We start from the raw sequence: 20748 nt of genomic DNA on the forward strand, positions 1-20748 counted from the left end.
ATTCAATCTTATTATTTATTCTAAAATCTATATTTACATGACTGTCATATAAATTTTGTATGATGTCTGTTTATAAAAATTCTGAATAAGGAATGGAAAAAACCAATGACAACAAAAATCTCTAATATAATAGGAAAGAAAGATTCATATGACTATTCTCATTCAAACACATTTTTCCCAAGGCCAGTCTAAATATGATGGGCAGGACAGCATTGTGGGTATTGGCATCTTAGTGATACAGGCAAGCTCCAGCTTCAAAATTCTTTCCCTGGGAATTTTTCTCATATTATCTTCAGTGACTTTCATTGGACTATATTTTTATCTAAATATAAAGGTCTTGCCATACAGAAATAATTCATAAAGAATTTGAGAGTCTTTGACTCTAAGTGCTAAGTAGAGAACAATGAACAGTGTTTATAATCTCTTGTGCTTTAATATATTTCATGAATTTTTGTTTTTATATGCTTCATTCTTTGGAATTCCATTAATGACTAAACTTATTAAGAAAAAAATCTGAGTATCAAAATCAAAGCTTCTATGTATGGCTACAGTGGTCATAGACACTAGAGGAGAACCTACTAGTGTCATTTTCCTAAAGCAAAATCATTTTCACATGTATTCTTAATGGTTGCCCTTATATCCACAGATAAGAATATTTTTCTTGCCTCATCAAGCTTCATTTTGAAGCAGATAGAAAAATATTTCATTAACACACATAGGTCAAAAACTCATTGAATTATTTATTCAAGATTGGATACCTGGCCCCATTTGATAGGTCAATAATGCAGCCCTATACTTGAGAATCATCACAGAAGAGGGGAAAGGAAAGGATGTAAGAACCAGAGGAAAAAATGCCAACTGAGAATTAGTGTCATGTAGAGAGGACAAGAAAGCTGCTCCATAAAATCTCAACAATATCGTTGCCTAAAAACACCTGAACAAAGAAGCCAGTGGGCATGACAATATAAGGTTCTTCAAGTCCAGGGGTCATCTGTCATTCCGTGAACATAATAACAGTACTAAATATAGTCAGTAGCTCTGTGTGTGTGTGTGTGTGTGTGTGTGTGTGTGTGTGTGTGTGTGTGAGACAATAGTAATTAAATCTGAAGATCCCATGAATTTTAGAGGTTATTGGTGCAGGAAGAGTCATTGAGGGGAGAGGGAAGAGTAAGAAGGATGTAAATACAATACTCATGTATGAAATTATTAAAAAATAAACCCAAAAATCAAAGTTAATAATCATTTTTGTGTAATGTTTTGTCTTTTCTTTTTATACATTGTTCTATACCACTTGTGTATGGTAACCTGTTCATATTTTTTTTTTCTCCAAGAGCCAGGAAAACCTCCTGAAACAAAACAAATGACCACCAAACTCACGACACAAGGTAAACAATCAACTCTTTAAACATACTACTGCCTTTCCTTTCATAACTTTATAGCATTTTATTGAAATAGCAAAAGCTGTTTATTGCAGAAGGGCACCATCTGCTGGCTGCTCTTTTTCAATCAACAAACTTTCAAGTATTCATTTTTATTGAAAATAGAACGGTTCTTTTTATTTGCATGTAATAACCAATTGGAGAAAGCTTCTAGGCTAAGGATGTGAGCTTGTGTTCAGTTCCACTCTCGGCACTGGGACTCCATAAGCTACAGGCCTGGGTAGACTCTGTGCACACTGTCACCGTCTCTGTCACTGCATCAGTTCATAGCTTTCCTGTGTTTTCTCATTGTTGGCTTCAGTCTCACTGGTGTCCTCCGGCTCTTACACACCTTCTCCCTCCTCCCCTGCAGGCTTTCCTAAGCTGTTAGGGGTAGGGGTTATGGGAAACATGACATTTAGGGTGGTGCTTCAAAGTCTCTCACATTCAAAGTCCAGCTGTGTGTCTCTACATTTACTCCCATCTACTGTAGGAGGAAAGTTCTCTGATGATGGTTGAACAAGTTGCACACTTATTGGTATAGCAGAAGGTTGCTCTGTTGGTATGTTCTTTTAGTAAAACAGTAATATTTGGCTTATCTTGTCTCAGGTTCTTGGCTACCCAAGCAGATTTCATCTCATGGATTGGTCTTAAATCCAGTCCGATATTGGTTGGTTCCTTAAGCAAGCTCTGTGCTACCATCGCATCACAGTATCTTGTAGGAAGGTCACAATTTTAGACTGAAGGGTTAGTGACTGAGTTCATGTTTATTTTCTACTCTGTTACCTTGAAGATTAACTTCCACTACCACAAACACAAACCTTAAGAGTGAGCATCTCTTTATATATTTGGAAAAGTTTTATTGATAATAATGCTAAATTTGCATATGAGAAAAATTAAAAAATTCAATACATTGCCTCCAAGTTTTATTCATGACACTTTAATACATATTTTAAAGTAAACCTTAGATAAGTATATAAAAATACACAAATTAACTATTACCACAAATATTTCTAATGGTTTGTCTAAATTGATTATATCTTATGATTTGTTTCATATTAGAAGAGACTAATGTTATAAAATCAGTATTGCTTTCTGAACGCTCACATTCCAAAAGCTGACTTCTAGATATATTACAAAAATAATTACATTATCTTTATGAACCATGCAAGAAAATCAGTTCCATCACTCAATGACATCCTTAAGGCTTACGAAGTAGAAGTAGTAAATTCTCAAAACAGGAGAAGTAATTTGATAAAAGAAATCAGGATCACAAGTATTCTACCATTGTTACCTATAAAATGTTTAGAGAACACTTTTAGAAAACAATGGGGAATATATTCATTGAACAGATCTTCCATTTCCTTTTCTACAATAGATTATTTGGTACTGCAGTGTTTAGCAATAAAAGGGATGTATTTAGACAGTGACATGATTGTTACTGGGTAGAGGGGCCTTGCAGCAAACTCATTAGTATATAGTGCTCTCTGAGATACAATTGAATGTATTGCATCTGACCAAAATCTTATTTTTAAGCAATTTATACTGGCATTGTTAAAGATTATGGAACCAGTTTTAAGGGTTGTTGTTGTTGTTGTTGTTGATTACAAGTTCAATAAAATTGTTTCTTCCTTATGAAAGTTCTGATGTGGAATGCAATAAATATTTGACATAGAATAACAGGGTGAGTCCACCTCCAAATGTATATCATGGTAAATTCCATGGGCAAATAACTTTATGTAAAAAGAGTTATGATTGTATTCATATATATGTGTGTATATGTATTATGTATATTATGTATACACATGTCAATGTGTGTTACTTTTCTTATGAAAGTTACAAGGATTTTAGGTCCTAGTTAGCCTGGAAGTTCTGATCACACAATAGTTGAAGGGAAATTTGAATTGTAAATCAAACTTACTTGAGCCTGATGTTAATGAAGTTGAAACAGAAGCATTGAAAAGTTATATGCAAATTCACTTAAAACATCTACTCAAGCCTATCAGCTCGCTGTTTTTACACTAAACTACATTAGGCAAGGTGTCTTAGTCACAAACATCCTGCACAAAACATCATGACCAAGAAGCAAGTTGGGGAGGAAAGGGTTTATTCAGCTTACACTTCTACATTGCTGTTCATTACCAAAGGAAGTCTGGATAGAAACTCAAGAAGGGCAGGAACTTGGAAAGAGGAGCTGATGCAGAGACCGCTGAGGAATGCTGCTTACTGGTTTGCTTCCCTTGGCTAGCTCACCCCAAAACTCCCAGGCCAGGAATGGTACCACCCACAATGGCCCTCCCGCCCTAGATCATTAATGGAAAAAAAAAAGTGCCTTACAGGTGGAACTCATGAAGGCATTTTCTCAAGCGAGGCTCCTTTCTCTGTCATAATTCCTGGTTGTATAAAGGTGACACGCAAAACCAGCCAGTACACAAGGGGGCATCCAAAATTTTGGTTTTCAAATAAAATATTAACTGCTAATTGACCAGTAACCTGGACTCTCAACTTTGATTTAGATTCCTACTCCTTAGAAAAGTGGTTGCCCATGTTGATTTAGCACAGGGCACAATGCAGTGTTGGATAGTGTTGAGTATATTCAGAGAAATGGCAGGGATGCACGAATATAAGAAGCAGCATAGTAATAACAATAAGCAGTGCAGAATTTCCATAGATCTTTAATTTAGTAGATAAGTAATTAAAGTGTATATTGAGATAAAGAAATGATTGATGTTTTCAAGAATTACATGAAGAGACAAAGTTTTGTGCAAGTGCAAATAAGTTCATTGTAGACAATTTTGGAGTAAACAAAATGAAAGTGATACAAAACTAAATTATTTGTGATTCTCTACTTATATGATTCTTTTATTATTAAAAGTATAGTATTCGATTCTAGATTATTTTAGAAAGGATTGATTTGATCTAACTATAGACTGTGCAAATTCTTAAAGAAGCATGTATTTCAGGGATGTTCTCTGTAGAATTTCTAAATGGTACATTTAAGATAGTGTACTGCAAATGAAAAATAACAGCAAAATGCAAATCATTAGTGTAGATATTTTGTAGAGAATCACTTCATTTTTGATGGATACAGACATGGATTATGTTTAATGACCTTCTAAGAGTATTTATAGTTCCTCAGATATAACAATGAAATGTTTGAAATGAAATGCTTGCATGAAAAATGAATTACACTAAACATAAGTGTGTTCATGTCTGTGTGACTCAATATATGTATTGTTTTTGCTCTCTTTCCATATCTAAGTTTTAAGAAGCCTTCATGCACAGTACTATATATAATAGTAACCTTATAGCTTTTATGGGTTAAATATTTCCTAGGTGGTCACAGAACTTAAGTGTTTCTAGGATGAATTTTCATATTATGTGGTATATCCTAAAGAACGTTCTTTATGTTTTTAACACTGTTTGCTCTCCCTTATTTCAGCTGCAGCTACCAAAGATGAGAAGAAAGAAGGTATGTTTTAATGTTTTATGCAAAATATTACTGTGCATTTTGCTAGAACAATTTATCAATACGCAGAACTGGATTTGATTGCTCTCCTACTCACATTCAACCCCATGAGATTACTGGGCCTATTATGTGCAGACATTTTGAATGAATGTGCCTTTTCTTTTTCATATCACCAAAAGGGATGAGTTGTCTAAAATTACTTTAGTATAGTTGTTCTCAAGACAAAGAATAAAATACAGTCTGTTTATATCTTAGTCCTCCTACTGAGTTAGAAATTGGTAAAGTTTTATATAATTATAAAATACAGAACTCATTCTCCTACATTAGGTCCTTTCATATTGTACTTAAAACTACTCTGATTTTATTTTCTTCTACTAAACTACAAATAAGTAATAATTGATCCCTTGACTATCACGTCCTTTCCTGTTTTACATTGTCACAATAAAAGAGTAAAATATATTTTGTTTAAAAAATTACACTGAACGGACTATTAAAACCAAAATTTCATTCAAAAATATTGCAATCCAGGTAAAGTATATTTGTAACAGTAATAGAATGATAGAAAATACAACCTAGAGACATTACAGGACTGGAATATTCTGTGTATTGTGGTGAATTAGCCAAAATTACTGGAAGGTACTCATCACTGATCAGTAGGATTAGGCTATTTTCATTTCATAATTGGTAATTATCGACTCAGGCTCCTCTCTTGCCAAGAGATTAAGAGATAATGGTGATATCTTTTCGTTATCTAATCACCATCATTAATAATAGTATTAACTATTACAATACAAAAGGTTTTAGGGAGTTCACATGTCACAAAGGTTGACAAAATATTTTCAGTGGCAAGAAATCTAAAGTCAAATATCTAAAAAAAAGAGAACACAAGTTCCAGTCATGATGAAATCTGGCTATGTTTTTGAGAAGTGTAGGATCTGAGAAGACTGCTTTAGTTCCTATCACCCTCTTCTGAGAAATGATTCTAATTTACTCTCACACATTTGCAAAAGGTTGCACTGCTGATAATTAATCTAAACTTCTCTCATGACAGTAGATACAAAAAAACACTCTATATGCAGGAATGACACCTCTAATATAATTAGTTTTCATCTGAGTGAATGATAAAAGAAAGCAAGGATTATGTTTTATGATTAATTTCCTTAGTACCTGATCACCATATATTGAAGTCTGCATTTTGCTTCCTTTAAACAAAAACTAAGAATTATTATGTAAGAAAAAGGAAAACAAACAAACAAACAAATATCAAACAAAATCTTGTTTACTATTTTAGAGAGAACGGAGCCACAATATCATGATAAAGACCGTTAGGACACACTGTGCTTTTGATGACATTTCAATCAGTATTAATTCTGCATATACATGTAGTAAATCTTCTCACACTATTCTTGGAAATGATACCATCATGCTCATTAATGTTGTAAACACTTTGTAGTCAGAAATGTCATGATAACAAAGAGTAGTAAGTTGCCAACAGAGTTTTAGACACACTATAGCGTCAGAAATGTTTGTGTGTTTCTCAAGGATCTCAAGAATAAATACAATTTATTATTTGATTTGGGTAAAGAAGTAATATTAATAACTGCTTTTTGAGGTAGTCATACAAATTTAGCTGTGTGGTGTTTCTGTGAGTTCATTATGATGAAGTAATTTTTACGTTTAGAAATTATTTAATTCATTTAATTCATTAACACAAACAAAAATAATAAGAAAATTTGGTATATGAAGCAATAGTCACATTATAATTTCATATATTTAAGCCAAGTAATTACACCCCATCAATTGTTATGCCTTCAGGACTATTTTTTAGTTTTGAATTTGCCTTGCTAACATACCTCAAACTACTATTCTTGAGAATTTCTCCAAGTGAAGTATATGATATTTAGAATACCTTGAAAATATCTCATAGAAATAGAAAACTCTCCTTATAGACTCCAAGACTCTGCTAACCTACGTTCCAATTTTCCATTGGACCCTGACATTCAGTCTTTCATACATCTCAGTCTCAGTGAGCCTTTCTTGATTTCCTTCCTCCTAAAAAGTTAAAGCTAAAGTCGTTAGTACATTCTCCAGAGATGCAGTTGCTGCTTACACAGCTACTGTGATCTCATGCATTTCTAACTTCTCAGATCAACTAGCATGATGACTTCTAAAGCTCAGACATTTCCATGGAGACTGCAGTACAGTGACTTCAGAGAATTCCTGAGACCTTTTCCATAGTACCCCTTGACGAAAATGTGTGTATGTGTGTTAATATGTGTGTATTTATGTATATACATAAATGTATACATATATGCACATATAAACATACACATTCTATTATGCATTTTTGTGTGCTTCTTTTGCCTTCTTATGTGAATGTTTACTGGAATTTTCCAGTAGCTAAAGGATGCCTGACTTTGTAACAAACTAAACGTCTATGCCAATATACAAATCCAACTGTCTTCTAATTAGGGTAAACAGTAATAAGACTTCCAGAAACATACAATCTTTCATCTCACTATTTTTGTTAAAAGAATTAAATACGTTATAAAGTATGATGTTAATGTTCATTGTAAGCTATTTATTACTTATAATCTGTCATAAGCATTTTGATATTTTCTCGGCTTTATTTTTTAAGGTTACAAACATCAATTAAAACATAAATTAAAGCAGTTTGTTGTCCTTAATGGTTGCTAAAGAATTTAAAAGAATCCTAAAATGAAAATGTTTGAACAGAAATATATATTCTGCCTATAATTCTTATTCATTATAAAGTATTAAACCATGTTAATTAAAAAGTTTAAATCATTTATTGTATAAAATACTGAATGACTATAGCATTACTTCAGAATACATTCTACCAGTATTAGCCTGAAAATAAAGTTTGCAAATTCACCATCACACTTGCTTTCCATATTTGCTGTGATACAGGCATACAGGTGATCATGGTAAGCCCAAGACTGAAAAATTCCAGGAGTCAGCCATGGGGGATCCATCTAGAGTGTGACAATATATTACCTTTACAGACACACAGAAAAAAAATAAAACTAACTAAGGGTACCTGCTTCTGTTCTTCTCCTACCCCAAAACAAACAAGATGAAACATTAATTTCAGAAAACAAGTTAGAATCACTTCCAGAGAACCAGTTCTACACTAAAGCAATATGATTCTGTGAGTTAAGTCTGTTTTCCTAGAGTCCATGGCTAGGTGACTCCGGTGGAGGTGAAAAACTTTTTTCACATCAAATAAGAGAAATGAAGTATAGTTTGGGACAATGGTATCACACCAGCTCCTCACAATTCCTCCATGATGTTTTAAGGGTCCTACTAGGCATCCTGCTAAGGTTCAAATCAACTTTCATAATTAGTGTCTATGTACAAGGTTACTTGGGGACCATGACAAGGGCATTGCCCTCTATTCTAACGCCTGCTCCTCATTTATGTACTTACTCAAAATTGCTATCACTATTATGTATAAAATACTGTCATGAGTATGGTATTGTTATTTGAACACACCTCCTCATTTTTTCTTCCTCTTGTGAATATACAAACAATTGTTCTAAGGCTCCAGATGATTTCTGCATTCTGTAAGAAGTTTAATCCTCTCACTCAGGAATATTGAACTATAATCCACCACAGGAGTCTATTGACATTCTTCTACTATTATGTATTTCTTACCATCTTGTCCTAAATGTGATTGACATTCATGTTTCCTTTGCTTTAACTGATTAAGTCTTTTGACTAAAAGAGCCATATCCAATATACTTCAATGGCTGTAAATACTAACATCTTGTTTGTTTGTTTGTTTGTTTCTCAGATTTTATGACTAAACCCAGGGCCTTATTCTTACTAGGTAAACACTCTACTATTGAACTTAATTCCCAAACCAGTTAGTGATGTCATGTGGTTGACCCAATGCTCAGCAAACAAATACTCTGTGAATAAATAAGTCATGTCTGCACTCTTAATTATAATAACCACCAGAACAATGGATGAGTACCCATTTTTCTCCTATCCTAGTCAAGCAATTGGAAGAATAATGATTATCATTGGAAATTATATATCTATGAGGTTTTTTGCATGTGAGAAGTCATTATCAACTACTATGTCTGCTGAAACATATGTGCAACCACTAACTGCACCTTGTGCTGCAAGAGAAGATAAGGATCCATATCCTTCATTTAAACTTGGCTTAAATTCATAACATTCTTGAGACTGGAATTTTAATCATTCATTTTATCTTCTGAAGTACAGAACTCCACGAGGCACTAGCCAGATGAGATACAATGCTTACCAAAACTATTTCAAGTAGGCTTGAATGCATATGAGAATCTCCTCCATTTCTGCGACTTAAAAATTGATATTTCAAGAAGAATCTTTCTGAACATATATGAAGTGTCTGGTGCTATAAGTGAAGGAATATGTAAATTAGACAAGAAGAAGAATACTTCATGACAAACATTAATATAATATCACAGTTAATTTTCCTTATACTTCTGGCCTAAGTTCAAATGTAATACAGTATACCAAATACATTCGTAAGGATGATGAGCAATGGCGCAAACAGTAAAAAAAGTCACTGTTAACCACAGGAAGTAGAGCCTCAGTGTTCTTCATGGTCAACCACACAATCAGAACAAGTGGTCTTTTTTTCAGTGGTGGCTGTACTAATGCACCCTCTTAAAAATATGTGGAGCTCCTTTCTCTTGTTGCTTACATTTGCCTTTCTCTTTGCTTTAGTGAGGTGATAGTTCAACATGAGCTTTTTTTTCTATTTTTTAAAGTTGAAACATTTTATTTGCATTTCAAATGTTATTCCATTTCCAACTTCCCATTCATAAGCCTCCTATCTCTTCCCCCCTTCTTCTATATGGGTGTTCTCCTTCCCCAACCACCCCGCTTCCCGCCACACCATTCTGAAATTCCTCTATACTGGCAGGGGGGTCCAATCGTGGCAGGACCAAGGGCTTCTTCTCCCATGGTGCCCAACAAGGCCATCCTCTGCTATATATGCTGAAGCCATGGGTCTGTCCATGTGTACTCTTTGGGTAGTGGTTTAGTCCCTGGGAGATCTGGTTGTTTGGTACAGTTCTTTAAATAAAGCCCTTCAGCTCCTTCCAATCCTTCTTTAACTCTCCAACCAGGGACCCCTATTCTCACTAATGGTTTGTTGCTAGCATTGGCTTCTTGTATTCGTAACACTTGGCTGAGCCTCCCAGGAGACAGCTTATATTCCAGGCTCCTCTCAGCTGCACTTCTTGGCTTCATCAATATTTTTTAGTTTTGGTGGCTGTTTGTGTGTGTGTGTGTGTGTGTGTGTGTGTGTGTGTGTGTGTGTGTGTGTGTGTGTGTATGTGTGTGTGTGCAGGATCCCCAGGTGGGGCAGGCTCTGAATGGTCATTTCTTCACTCTTTGCTCTAAATTTTGTATCCATACCTCCTCCTATGAATATTTTGTTCCACCTTTTAAGACTGACTGAAGCATCCGTGCTTTGGTCATCCCATTCTTCTTGAGCTTCATGTGGCCTATGGAGTGTATCTTGGGAAATCCAAGGTTTTTGGACTAATTTCTACTTATCAGTGAATGCATAGCATTTGTGAATTTTTTTTGGGGGGGAATGGCTTACCTCACTCAGAATATTTTCTAGTTCCATCCATTTGCCTATGAATTTCATGAAGTCATTGATTTTGATAGCTGAGTAGTACTGCATTTTGTAGATGTACCACATTTTCTGTATCCATTCCTTTGTTGAAGGGCATCTGGGTTCTTTCCAGCTTCTGGCTATTATAAATAAGGCTGCTACGAATATAGTGGAGCATCTATTATCCCTTGTAGGGCTGGATTTGTGGAAAGATGTTGTGTAAATTTGGATTTGTCATGAAATATCTTGGTTTCTCCATCTATGTTAATTGAGAGTTTTGATGTATATAGTAGCCTGGGCTGGCATTTGTGTTCTCTTAGGATCTGTATGACATCTGCCCAGAACCTTCTGGCTTTCATAGTCTCTAATGAGAATACTGGTGTAATTCTGATAGGTCTGCCTTTATATATTTTCCCTTACTGCTTTTAATATTCTTTGTTTTGCTTTGTTCATTTTGTGTTTTGACTATTATATGACAGGAGGAATGTCTTTTCTGTTCCAATCTATTTGGAGTGCTGTAGACTTCTTGTATGTTATGGGCATCTCCTTCTTTAGGTTAGGGAAGTTTTCTTCTATAATTTTGTTGAAGATATTTACTGGCCCTTTAAGTGGGGAATCTTTACTTTCTTCTATATCTTATATCCTTAGGTTTTACCTTCTCATTGTGTCCTGGAATTCCTGGATTTTGGGTTAGGAGCTTTTTGCATTTTACATTTTTTGATTGTTGTTTCAATATTTTCTATGGTATCTTGTGCCCCTGAGAATCTCTCTTCTGTATCTTATATTCTGCTGGTGATGTTTGTGTTTGTGATTCCTGATCTCTTTCCTAGGTTTTCCTAGGGTTGTTTCCCTTTGTAATTCCTTTATTATTTCTATTACCATTTTTAGATCCTTGGTGGTTTTGTTCAATTTCTTCACCTATTTGGTTGTGTTTCCTGTAATTCTTTAAGGAATTTTTTTGTGTTTCCTCTTTAAGGGCTTTGGTTGTGTTGTCCTGTATTTCTTTAAGGGAGTTATTTCTATCCTTCTAAAAGTCCTCTATCATCATCATGAGATGTGATTTCAAATCCAAATCTTGCTTTTCTGGTTTGTTAGGATATAAATTATTTGCTTTGGTGGGAGAACTAGGCTCTGATGAGTAGTCTTGGTTTCTGTTGCTTATGTTCCTGTGCTTGCCTCTTGCCATCTGGTTGTCTCTGGTGGTAGGCAGTCTTGCTGTCTCTGAGAGTGACTTAACCCTCCTGACAGCCATCTGTCAGTACTCCTGGAGACCAGGTTTCTAGCAGTGGTATCTGGGTATAGAGAGCTGTATCACTGGGTCAGATCCATGTACTGGCTGTAACCAGAATGATCCTGGCCCACTCTGCCCCCAGGTTCCTTTCTCCTGAGGGCTCCAGCCTGGTCCCTACAAGCAGAAGTCTTGGTCTTACCTCTGTTCTCATGTCAGAGCTCCTGGAGATGGCTTTCATCTCTGATTGCAGGCAGAGACTAGAAGGATCCTGTCTCAGACTGCTGCAAGGAGGTTTAATAGTATTATTATTAATAGCTAGCACTGATCATCACTCTTTGGGTTCAGTATGTGTTCTTTCAATTAAAAAATACCTTTTAGCTTCATAGATATTTATCATGTATAGGTGTATTCATCTGTTGCATTTAAACAAATAATAGTTTAAGTATAGTTTACCAAAACAATTCATTTAATAAAGCAAATATACTTGGCAATCTTGATTAAATCACGTTATTTTCTACAATATATTCTTGAAATACTTTATTTCTTTGAACAGATTTCTATTTTATATTCACATTAACACCTTAAATACATTTATATTTAATATAACACATCATTGATACACAGAGCTGAAACGGAAGATAGATAAAAAATAACAATAATTCCATACTGTATGATTTCACCTGCCTCAGAACAGCATCGAGTTATCTAGACAAGCTGCACATTTTCTGTCATGCAAATTTAGCACAACATCTTCAACCACCTCCTCTTATGGTTTTAATAGCTCCACAATTTTAAGTTTAATCTCACTGTCATCCCAGAGGCATTTTCTCACATAGTCATTTCTGAATTTACACTATTTTTCTCTTTGGATTGCTAGAAATGTGTGTATTAAAAAGAAACATTTTTATGATGCTGGACTCTTTCTCATATTTCCTTTTTAAATGTGTTTCTTGCTTACAGTCCTATAAAATATACTAAATTGTTAACTGCATTGACTGTCCCTTAGATGGAAAGGACCATCTAAGCGTCTTTCATAAAAAAAGATAAAAATATATTGTCATTCTTTATCTATTCCCTTGCTTTGTCATTGGAACACAGTTATGATGCTGTCATACACCACAGAAACCCCTAAGATTGGGGCAGTCTACTGTTCTAGTTTCTCTAGTTTCTGTTGCATATAAGTATCAGACAGAAAGCAATGTAGCCACCCTTTTTATATATTTTTGCTTTATTATTATGTTTCTAATTTTAGCAAGAACAAATTTTAAAACTATACTTATAACAAAGAAAATTAAAAATAAGATACTTTAAACCATAATGTTAAATTATTATGTTCAAAAAATTCACATATATATATAATATATAGTATGTATATTTATATATAACTCGTATATTTAGTTTAAATGAAAATTCTTTACTTAAAATATTTTTAAAATATTTTGTTATAAAATAAAATTATAAAATATTGTTAATTATTCAGTTGTTAATTTAATTACATTTACACTGTCAGTAATTTATCATTGCATTTTCAGATTCCAAGAAAATGAAAAAACCTCCAGAAGGTAAAAGAAATACTTGAAATACTTTCTTTTGGGGGGTAGGGGGTGTCTAGTACTTGGTACTTAATGAGCCCTTAAGTAGCATTTTTACCCCTTAATGATTCACCTAGAAAAAAAATTTGTATATGGAATTGAAAAGAGAAGAAGAAAGAGAATAAGAACAAGGAAGTGCTGGAGAGAGGACAGGAAGAGAGAGAGGTGGTGGGGGAGTGCTTTAGTTCAGGGACAGCACTCTTGTCTATCATGTGTAAGACTCTATGCTCAAATTCTAGCAAACACAAAACAATACCAACAATAATAATGATATCATCAAGTTATGATATATTGCTATATTTCCCTATTGTGAGCCTTTTCAATTTTTTAAAATATGATTATTTTATGAGACACTGAAGAATGTTACATATCAAATACATAGATTTAGTTACTTCAATTTCTTTTCAACATTGTAACTTCAATTAGAAGTTCAAGTATACCTTCTCTTTCTTGACTTCGATCATGACCTATTTGGCAAGTTACCCTCTGTCTTCTGAACATATATATGTACAAGGTATTTATTCATGTGCACTAAGATTACCAGATATAAATAGCTCAGGTTATTACAGAGTATAATATACCTTTTTCTTGTTTAATGATGTTTCTTTCAGTAAAGTTATACATCTCCCTGGGGTAATTTGTGACACCTCAAAGCGGGAATCACTGTGAAATTCAAAAGGAGAACTAATGGGGAGGTTGATTGGGGGATACTCCACTCTATCCATTGTTTGTGTAGCAAATGAACCTCAAAATCTTTTAAGAGTAATGGTTCCATGCTTTTTTTTTCTGTCAACAGAGCAACCCAAGGGAAAAAGTAAGGAAATGCATGTAAAGTCTGTTTATGCAAACTTTCCTTCGCTATATAGGATTGGCATGCTAGTGTAATTATATTTCAAATTTTAGTGTTTAATACATGTGGACTCTATGCTTTGCTTTGAATATTTTAGGGGTTTTATTTTGTTTATTGATTTTTCTACATACTCAAGAATGTGTAAACTGGAGATCAGAGTAGCATAGAAACCACAGCAAGCATTCTCATACCCCATCTGACTCATGGAAAAACCAAAAATTTTTTACCATACCTGCATTCTGTTGATGCCCATGCTTGTGTAAGTTTAGTGTTGGCATCTAGTTACTTCTCCATTCTTAGAAAACTCTAAGTGTTGTTTCCCAGACTCTTTCCTGTTATCTAATTGCTGAGGTCCAGGAACCCCTCACAGACCACATGATCAGGGATAGTTAATTGAGCATCTGGCCCAGGACTGTATGATCAGGGCCACAGTTCAGATTTGGGAACTGAACTATGACATTAAGATAAAATCCTACAAGGTTTTTAACCATAAAATCCACAGATATCTTTGTCAAGTTATTCCACACATCAAGATTTAATAACATGTCTTTGTTGTACATTTATTCTGTTCCCATTGGTTGGGATGTTCAATTGTGTCAGGGGACTTGCCTTGTCTAATATTGTCTTAACTTGTCTACCAGGATGGGACTTGTCTTGCCTAGTATTCATGTAGTAACTTGCAAACCAAGATGTAAGTTACATACATACAAGCTCCTTTCTGCCAAGGAGGATGTCAGTTCCCAGAGAGGTCTTGGGAGCTTAAACTTTACTTGACCATAATTCAAAATAGAAGTCTTTTACAAAATATTTCTTATATTGATGCAGGTGTCTATTTTATGTTGGGGTCCATCCCGGGGGAACCTTGTGAAAGCAAATACCATCAAAAGCTTATACACGGGTGCAGGAAGTGCTGCTGGGTGGTTGGTTTGGGTCCAAGCTTATTATTGCAAGGGTACATAACAGAATATGTAATCAACTTGGCCATGAGAAAGCTTTTTAGTAACAAGAGATATAACGTATGAGAAAGTTTTCTTATAATGGCAGGCTAGCCAGGTAGCAGTTACCTAGGACATAACATTCCCTCTAGACCTTAATAGTTACCTAGTACTTAACACTTGTAACCTACAAATATTTTGATATATTTGTAATTAATTTCCATGAAAGTATTATAAGCTCATTGCAATAAAATTGCTAGGGATCCATTTCTTAAGGATCATCTACAACTATACAGTGCACTATTGAAATTACCAAACAGTTGAGTAAACTCTGTGACTCTAGGTCTGTGTTTTTGTAAAACTATAGATAGCACACTTAAGGGACAATTTCACAGTCACTGAAATTAGCACACTTCTAGGAAGATAAACATATGATTCCATTGGCATTCAAAAATGCTGCTTTAAAATGTATGTCAGCTAAAATGTGCATATTTTGGTTGTTTGGGACATTGAAATATCCTATCATAAAAATGTTCTAAAATATCCTGTGGAAAGAAATGTGTAATTATGCTACAAACCAGAAATAGGGAGCAATTTAACTATAAAGCAGTATACATTCCTTCATGCCTGGATTGATGACTGCATACAGCTGGGGTGAGATCTGACACATGGTTATATAAACAACACCATAAACCATTACACTAGCATGAACATAGGGGCAGCTAGAGGTTTGAGAAATGCTATTATTTGTATATATAAATTTGGTATATTTTAGTTTTGGGATCTAGAACCAGCAGCCTCAATTAACCTGGACCCCTGAGATCACTCAGACACTAAGCCACCAACCAGGCAGCATACACCAGCTGATACGAGAGCCCCAAGACATATACAGCAGAGGACGGTCTGGTCTGGGTTCAGTGAGAGAAGATGCACCTAACCCTTAAGAGACTGGAGGCCCCACGGAGCTTAGAGGTCTGGTGGGATGGGTGAGGTGGGGACATCCTCATGAAGAAAGGGGTGCAGGAAGGAGGTATAGGATGTAGAACAGTCAGAGGGTGGACTGGGAGGGGAATAAAATCTGGAGTGTAGAAAAAAAGAAAAGAAAAGAAAGAAAAAAAGAAAAGTGGAATAGCAGAATTAAAGCGATTTTTAAGCAAAAAGAAAAAGGAAGAAAGAAAAGAAAGGGAAAAAAGAAAAACACTCAATGGCTCTTGTATTCCAGACTATTTATCATCATCATCATCATCATCATCATCATCATCATCATCATTATTATTATTATTATTGTAATCTACAAATATTTTGACATGCTCACATCCCTTCTCCCTACAAGCATTACAAATGCATTGGAAAAATTATTAAGATGAAATAAAGTAAAATAAGCCTCACAGTTGTTCAACATACTACTTGGAGTTTTAGAAATGCATTGAGTATGTTTAATTTTAGCTAAGCCACACACACTTTTATTTTTGTCCTTTATCATTTGTTCAAATTATTTGTTTATTTAGTTCACTGCTAGCAACCGTCACAGGAGAATACGTTGCCTAAATTATGTATGTCAGAATATATTGATAAAATTTTTCAAGGAGCGTTTGACACATTGGCCAGAGGAGACTCTGTGACAGTCTTTCATCCTAAAATTCGGTATATGAAATATTTTTCAATGTAAACATCTTTCTATCTTCTGATTGCATTCCCTACATAAAATATGAAATATTTCCCTTGCTTTTAATTCACTGGTCCTATTTAACATTACTGCTCAAGAATATTCCTTTGATTCCTTGATTGACAAGTTGTCAAGTAAAAATAAGAATTGGAACATAAAAAAATAACAAGAAATATCAAATTAGGGTTGGGGATTTAGCTCAGTGGTAGAGCACTTGCCTAGCAAGTGCAAGGCCCTGGGTTCGGTCCTCAGCTCTGGGAAAAAATTCAAATTATTGCCAGCACCTCCTATAAAAATAGTACTTATTAATGTGTCAAATCATTTTGATAACAGAATTGTTCCTTTTTCTCATACAATGTGGATAAGGGAGTTTCTGAAGGAACCACCATCAAAAGAGAATTCTAGTGCAACATTTCCTACAATACCTTTGCTTTCTTTGCTCCCACCTGCCTCCTTATTTTATCTTAGTGCTTAAATATTCCCAAAACAGTCCTTATTGTCACTAAATAAATCTACAAGAACAGAATTGGAAGAGGAATTTCATACAAAATGCATCCAGATTCAACTTTTCGTAACTTATTTTAAAGCAGCTGTAATAATTATACTTTGTGCTTATTTTTTCATTCAAACTTTAATTCTAATTATTATAAAAGAAGAGCAAGATTAAAGTGTTCCTCCCTAAAGGAATCTATATTATATTTCCTGTTTCTATTTCCAAAAACATTTTTCTTAGTATTCAGAATATTTTAGGGCTATTCTAGGAGAACACACTCATTGAACTAGGGAAAAAAGACTAACGCGAGGATGAGAAATTCATCATTTTGTGACACTGATAAGTTGCTGTGGTCTAGCATCAAACATGGATGTTTGTCTACATTAAAACAACTTATTTAGAAAACATAAAATTATAATCATATTAACAACAATGATCTGTTTTAGAACAGGAAAAGAAAGAAAAGCACATAGAACCAGGTAATAATTTTAATGTTTTATTTTTAATTTTTTGTTATTTAATTCATACCTGAATGCTGAATTTTAATGGAAGTCACAGATTGTTGATTCACCCTCTCCACTCTTTCTTCTTGTTTCATACAGCAAAGACACCAAAAAAGGAACATCCAGGTGAGTGAGACTGCTGTACCTCAGTAGATTTTCCCAGGAGGCAAGCCTAAGATTGGCTCACATAGGCAATGCTAGGTAAAGACAGGGAATCTCTCTATCTCTCTCTCTCTGTGCTGAACTTTTGCCAGGATCAATATCAAATACAGTTTGAGAGAAGGAAGAGCAAATGCTGCATTGTCTCCTTGTTGCTAAACATGTGTCTATAAACTGGCAGTAACAGATCCTCTGAGACATTAGTAGTGTCTGTATCTGGTTTCACCCCAGACCAACTAAATAAAAATCTGCATCTTCGTAAGGTCGTTTAGTATCTATGCCATGTCTGAGAAATACTGTTGGTGGAAATACACCCATGCAAAAACAACTTAGGGGAGAATGTTTATTCACCTCACAGTTTAAGGGTATATTCCATCAAGGCAAATGACTTTAAGGTAGTAAGTTACATTATATCCAGACTCAGTCTTGAAAAAGTAATGACTGCTGGTTTTAGCCTGGTTTCTCCTTTTTGTCAGTTCAGGACAATGAGTCTACAGATGAAGTGAGTTTTCCCACTTCCACTCATCTGATTTAGATCATGGCTCACAGATATGCACAAAAGTTTATATCCTCAGTGGTTCCAGAGTCTATGAAGTTGGTGATCAGGGACAACTATTAGAAACACTGTCTTATAGATAGATACATTTATAATTAGAACTAACAAGATAAAATAAGAATAAAGCTTTTTTGGTTAGTATCCACTTGAAGCTCAAGAAGAAAGACCAAAGTGTGGCTGCTTCAGTCCTTCTTAGAAGAATGAACAAAATACTCACAGGAGGAAATACAGAAACAAAGTGTGGAACAGAGGCTGAAGGAAAGGTCATCCAGAGACTGCCCCACCTGAAGATCTATCCCACATTCAGTCACCAAATCCAGATACTATTGCAGATGCTGAGAAGTGCATGCTCACAGGAGCCTGATATTACCTGAGAGGCTCTGCCAAAGCCTGAAAATACAAAGGTGGATGCTCTCAGCCAACCATTGGTCTGGAAACTGGGTCCCCAATGAAGGAGTTAGAGAAAGGACTAAAGGAGCTGAAGAGGTTTGCAACCCCATAGAAAGAATAACAATATCAACCAACAAGAAACCCCAGAGCTCCCAGGGACTAAACCAACAACCAAAGAATACACATGGAGAAACCCATGACTCCAGCCACATATGTAGCAGAGGATGGCCTTGTCAGGCATTAATGAGAGGAAAGGCCCTTGGTTTTGTGAAGGCTCAATGCCCCAGTGCAGGGGAATGCCAGGGCGGGAAGGAATGGGAGGGTAGTGGGAAAGCACCCTCATAGAAGCAAGGGTAGGGGAACCCAGGAAAGGTTTGAAATGTAAATAAAGAAAATATTTGAGCAGTGCCCTGAGCAAACCTTGGGTGCTGGCTCTAAACCTAGTCCCATAAACCCAGAAGAACCTGGATTCCAAGGTGCTCTGAAATGCCTAGGGTCACAGGAGAGGAGGCTACAACAACTGTCCCAATGCCTTGAGTAACTTGGTTCCCCAGATCCAAGGAAGCAGGAACCACCACCAGACAGGGCCACTGGTTCCTTGTGATCTGAACCAATGGCCTGAGCAAACCTTGGGTGCTGGCTTTTCACCCAGTCACATAAAACCTAGAGGAAGCTTTAACTCCCAGATGCTCTAACTCACCCAATATCACAGTTTGAACCTGTACCATGAGCATTTCTGGGGAACTGGCTGTCTACCTACTCCTACAACACACAGAGGGATCAGAGGAGAGGCCACAACATCTACTCCAACACCCAGAGTGATTGGGTTCCCCTAGGATCCAGCAAGTGGCATGGGTTCCTTCCGGTGTCAACCTGGATGTGAAGCAGACCTGAGCTACTGGCTCTGCATCCATGCTTATAACACTCAGAAGGAGCCTGACTCCCAGGTGCTCTGAAACACAGACAGGATCACAGAATCATAGAGGAAGCTCTACTTCCAGGAGATCAAACACAACCAGGAGCACTGAAGCTCTGACACACTCAAGATCACAATTGAAGCCACAACATCTTTTCCCAAATCCAGCATAACTGGGAACCTCACAGGAACCAGGGAAATACAAATCCCTGCCCAGTCAGAGGCACAGGTTCCTTCCAGCTTGCACCAGTGCCCAGAACAAACCCAGGGCTCGGGTCCCCATCCACTCCTGAAAGACCCTGAGAAAGCTTGACTCTCAGTTGCTGTGACAAAGCAGGATCTCAGGAGCTTGGTCACACTGTGATTTCAGGATCATAGAGGTAGTATGACTCCCAGGAGCACTGACACAGCCAGGATCTCAAGATCAAAGGATCCCAGAATTATGGGAACACAGAGAAAGCTGGATTCTGAGGAGTTCTGACACAACGAGGATCACAGGAGGGACAGGATCTAGTTGGAGACAGCAATGTCAGACATTAGAGATAACCAGACGGAGAGAGCTAAGCACAAAAGTATAATCAACAGAAACCAAGGCTACTAGGCATCATCAGAACCCAATTCTCCCACCACAGCAGGTCATGGATAGCCCATCACAACAGAAAAGAAAGATTTGGATTTAAAATATCATCTAATGATGATGATAGAGGACTTTAGGAAGGAAAGAAATAATGCCCTTAAAGAAATACATGACAACACAGGTAAACAGGTAGAAGCACTTGAAGAGGAAACATAAAAAAATCCCTTAAAGAATTACAGGAAAACACAGCCAAACAGGTGAAGGAACCAAACAAAACCATCCAGGGCTTAAAAATGGAAATAGAAATAATAAAAGAAAATCACAATAGGAGACAACACTGGAGTTAGAAAAA

At 35.8% G+C, this 20748-nt stretch overlaps 1 protein-coding gene across 1 annotated transcript in view; it reads left to right on the forward strand.

Moving 5' to 3' along the window:
* Positions 1–20748, forward strand: part of Trdn (triadin) — a 308938-nt gene that overhangs the window by 270705 nt on the left and 17485 nt on the right. Inside the window, exons 13-18 of the mRNA XM_032894871.1 lie at positions 1332–1385; positions 4861–4890; positions 13292–13321; positions 14148–14165; positions 17742–17774; positions 17898–17924. Of these exons, the coding sequence (XP_032750762.1) occupies positions 1332–1385; positions 4861–4890; positions 13292–13321; positions 14148–14165; positions 17742–17774; positions 17898–17924 (192 nt within the window). The remainder of the gene's footprint in view (positions 1–1331; positions 1386–4860; positions 4891–13291; positions 13322–14147; positions 14166–17741; positions 17775–17897; positions 17925–20748) is intronic.

This window comes from Rattus rattus, chromosome 2 (assembly GCF_011064425.1).
Source record: "Rattus rattus isolate New Zealand chromosome 2, Rrattus_CSIRO_v1, whole genome shotgun sequence".
In the NCBI taxonomy this organism is placed as follows: Eukaryota; Metazoa; Chordata; class Mammalia; order Rodentia; family Muridae; genus Rattus; species Rattus rattus.